Source organism: Nematolebias whitei, chromosome 18, assembly GCF_014905685.2.
Source record: "Nematolebias whitei isolate Nwh7 chromosome 18, NemWhi1, whole genome shotgun sequence".
NCBI lineage: Eukaryota > Metazoa > Chordata > Actinopteri > Cyprinodontiformes > Rivulidae > Nematolebias > Nematolebias whitei.
The window spans coordinates 17471361-17475449 of record NC_056515.1 but is presented as its reverse complement, the minus strand read 5'-3'; the positions used below and the strand labels follow the sequence as shown (position 1 = coordinate 17475449).

The 4089-nt window shown below is 44.1% G+C and overlaps 1 protein-coding gene across 1 annotated transcript in view; it reads right to left on the bottom strand.

The window, feature by feature from the left end:
- LOC119424716 (major intrinsically disordered NOTCH2-binding receptor 1-like) overlaps positions 1–2193 on the bottom strand; it is a 2992-nt gene extending 799 nt beyond the window's left edge. Inside the window, exon 1 of the mRNA XM_037692214.1 lies at positions 2047–2193. Within this exon, the coding sequence (XP_037548142.1) occupies positions 2047–2193 (147 nt within the window). The remainder of the gene's footprint in view (positions 1–2046) is intronic.
- Positions 2194–4089: the final 1896 nt, after the last annotated feature.

The window sequence follows — 4089 nt, the reverse complement described above, 5'->3', positions numbered from 1 at the left end:
TATATATATATATATATATATATATATATATATATATATATATATATAGTGGTGCTTGAAAGTTTGTGAACCTTTACAATTTTAATATTTCTGCATAAATATGATCTAAAACATGATCAGATTTTCACACAAGTCCTAAAAGTAGATAAGGAGACCCCAGTTTAACTCTGTTTCCTTTTGACCTGTTCATCCAAGATTTTAATCAGAAAACTTAAATATACCTGAGCTCTGACATCACCAGTTTTTGACTTTCCAAACCAAAGTAGCCAACACACTGAATCTGACGTGTACACAGACATTAAAGAGGATTGCAAAGCAGCTTCTCGTTCACTCCTCTGAGACACTGATCATGTTTCATTTTATGTTTTCTGCACATACTAAAGAGGCTGCAGGAATGCACATCAATCTCTGGTCTGAAGATGAACTGGAGAGCTTCTCAAACTCTAAGTAGATCATGTTCAGTGTTGCATCACACACATCAATCCCCATATTAATATCAAGTACACTGACTGATGTGAGGGATGTCTCAATCATCAAAATCTTTACAACTTGTTTCACTCAGAAGCTGTGTGTGGCGTCAGACAGCCACAGAAGGTTGGGAACTAGGGAAGCAGCCCTGAGGTCAGGGGACAGAGCAACTCTAGGGTGAGCTTGGAAAACAATCGAGGCAACATGCCATGACTCTTGGGACCCAAAGCAGAAGATTCAGGTCATAACAAACTATAATGTCACAACTTGTGACATTACTGTGACTGACCTGTGACTCACAAGTAAGTGATGGCCACTAATGTATTTCTCTCAAGAGGCCTGGATACATTTTAGGACAGGTTTGAAGCCCTAAAGAACAGTACAGGATGGAAATGAGGGAGGAGGACAAGCAGAGGCTGGATAATATTCAAGGTTGCATATTAAAACTGAGCAAGAGTTAGCAGAATATCTGTAAGATCTTTCCAGAGGATTGTACAAACTATTTTAAATGATCGCTACCATCCTTGTGATTGAGAAAACAACTGCAACCTGCCTCACTGACCACCAGCCTGTGATGTTTTAGTCATAATGAAATACTTAGAGATACTAGTCATGGAACACATTAAAGGCAGCCTCCCACTCTCTCTGCACTTCTTGCAGTTTCCTCCTTCCTTTGCATCAACCGATTCACAGATGATGCAATCACATTACGCTCTGCTCGCTACTTTGTGCCACATGAAAAGAAAAATAAAGTTATATCATTATGCCACAATGAGCCTTTAACACGACCATCCCACAGCAGATGTAACTGGATTTTGAATGTTCGGTCAGAAGGATAACAGGGTGCATGTTTTGGCAGTAAGACCGTACACTTCAGCATATGGAGCACAGATGTCCCTCAAGGATGTGTGCTTAGTCCATTGATTTTTTTTTTTTTTTTTGTCAACACTTGACTGTCAATGCAAACCAGTACATTAAGTTTGCTAGTGATACAATAGAAACAAGAACAGGTGAAACACTGATACTGTGGGAATCACCTCCTTCAGTATACTTGTTTATTCTGCCTCTCAGCACAGTGACTGTTGGACACAGGCATCAGCTCCCCACGAGCAGGAAAGTAAGAAACAGGCAAAGATAATGGATGGAAAATAATTGTTTTCTACTGTAAGATGCACTTTTAGTCTTTTAGCACGTCCTATTTTCATCAGTGTATTTGGAGTCTACCAGTTCTTGCTAGCTTTAGCTTAACGTGGCTTCTGGTTCACTTCTGGCTCACTCACTCCAAGTTTCAGATATCCTTTTGTATGACTAATGTGTAAACAATGGAGTCAAACATTTGATTAGTGAGCCCCAGCCTGTCTTTATATTTTGGAAGTTTCTTGTTTATATCTGAATGATTAGCTAAATACTACTGGAAGATGAGGAGCATGCTTCCATTTGGTTTAGAACAAAACAAATTGTAAATCTTCCTCCTATCAAAGCTTTTGTTGTCAGGATTTTGTGATGAATGTTGCAGGCGAGGAAGAGAACGCACAGAGGAGCCTGCAGCAGAGTGGCTGCAGCGTGATCGCTCCGTACCTGCGAGTAGACCCTGTTCTGCCATCGCCTCTGACTGGACATGAACGCTCCGACCTGGTACATGCCTTGTGTGGTATCCAACATCCCAACGTCCAGCTGGAGAAACTTCTCAGGGTGGTTGTTATTGGGCAGAACAGAGATGTCCATCTTGGCACTGCTGCTACGTCCACACTTAATGCTTGACCCGCAGCAGCCTTTACTCGGCACAAATGCACACCACAGCTTGCGAGCTCGCTAATAATTTATGAAAAGCAAGGTATTTATGAGGCTGTATCTCTTGCAGGTCAGTGTAACCCAATCCAGCTCAACACTGAAAAGCAACACTTGAACCAGGGAGAGAGAGAGGAGGAACCCTAGTTTGTGTGGACAACATCCACACCAAAGTGTTGTGTAACGTGGGGCTGGCTGCTGCCTAGAAGGGTTGCACTTCTTCATATTATCTATAATATAGGACATGACATAACTCATGACCTCTGCTCTCTCGTGTCACTTCTGATGGGAAGTGGAGCATGAAGATGATGGTGTCAGTCTTGGAGCTCTGAGCAGTTCATTACTGTACACAGCTGCGTCTGGGGGCTCTTTGTCTCTGCTCTGGTCAGATCAGTAGTTTAGCTCATGACAGACTTTGCTGATAATGGAAGTAAGAGTAGAAAATATTTTATTTCACTAAACTGAAACTGTTTGGGCCATAAATCCAAAAGCAGAACCTAAAATGTATAATAAGTGTATTTGTATTTTATATTAGTTGAACCTTTAGATGGTATTTCATGTTGGACAAGACCCGTTCTCCATCCGTCGTCTTTTCACTCTCGTATCTGGAGCAGAGAAACACAAACTCCTTTTTGCTGATTTCAGCTCAGCGTTTAACACCATTTTTCCACAGCAAATGGTCGACGAGCTAAGGCTGCTGGTGATGGATGCAAACACGTGCAGCTGGTTTTTGAACTTCCTGGCACAGAGACAGCAGAGGGTCAGGATGGATAGCCGCACCTCGAAAACTGTTTCAGAGTAAGGTGTGGTCCTGAGCCCGTCTGTTCCGCCTGCTCCTCCATGACGGCTCTGTTTGCTCCAACACCAAACAATTGTTCAAAAATGCAGACGACATGAAAGTGTTAATCCAAAACAATGATGAGACTGAATACTGGAACAAAGTGCAGGACTTAACGTGGTCCAGTTTGCACAACCTCCACTTAAATGTGGAGAAAATGAAAGAGATAGTGGTTGATTTGTAGGAGGGTTTGTCATCACCATCATTCGCCGCTGACCATCAGTGGCACCTTGATAGTGAGAGTCAGCCTCGTCAAATCCCTTGGGGTCCACTTGGCAAATGATCCGACCTCTGCAGTCAACACAACTAATGATATAAATGTTCACCAGCAGCTTCACCCCCTCCGGCACCTGAAGGAGGCAGGACAGCCCACACCCCTTCTCGTCACTTTTTACAGAATCTGTGCTGACCTACGACCTCACCACCTGGTTCAGCAGTTGCAAAGATCTGGAGAAACAGCAGCTGAGCAGCACTGTACAACAGAAAGCATTGCTGCCCCTTTACCCTCACTGCTGAGTCTTAACCACCTGTGTGCTTCATTTCAGATGCAGCAGGACTGAACTGTAGCTGGACTCTCCCTTAGGGTGAGAAGTTCAGTTATCCGGGAGAGACTCGGAGTAGAACTGCTGCTCCTCCACATCGAGAGGAGCCAGTATAGGTGGTTAGAGCATCTGGTAAGGATGCTCCCTGGGCACATTAGGGAGGGGCTTCGGGCATGTCTGACTGGGAGGAGACCCCGGGGAAGATCCAGGACACGCTGGAGAGACTATGTCTCTCAGTTGGCCTGGGAACACCTTGGAGTCCTTCCATAAGAGCTGGAAGAGGTGGCTGTGGAAAGAGATGTCTGGTCCTCCCTGCTCAAGCTGCTGCCCCCAAGATCTGACTTCGAAATAAGCAGAAGATGATGGATGGATGGATGGATGGATGGATGGATGGATGGATGGATGGATGGATGGATGGATGGATGGATGGATGGATGGATGGATGGATGAATG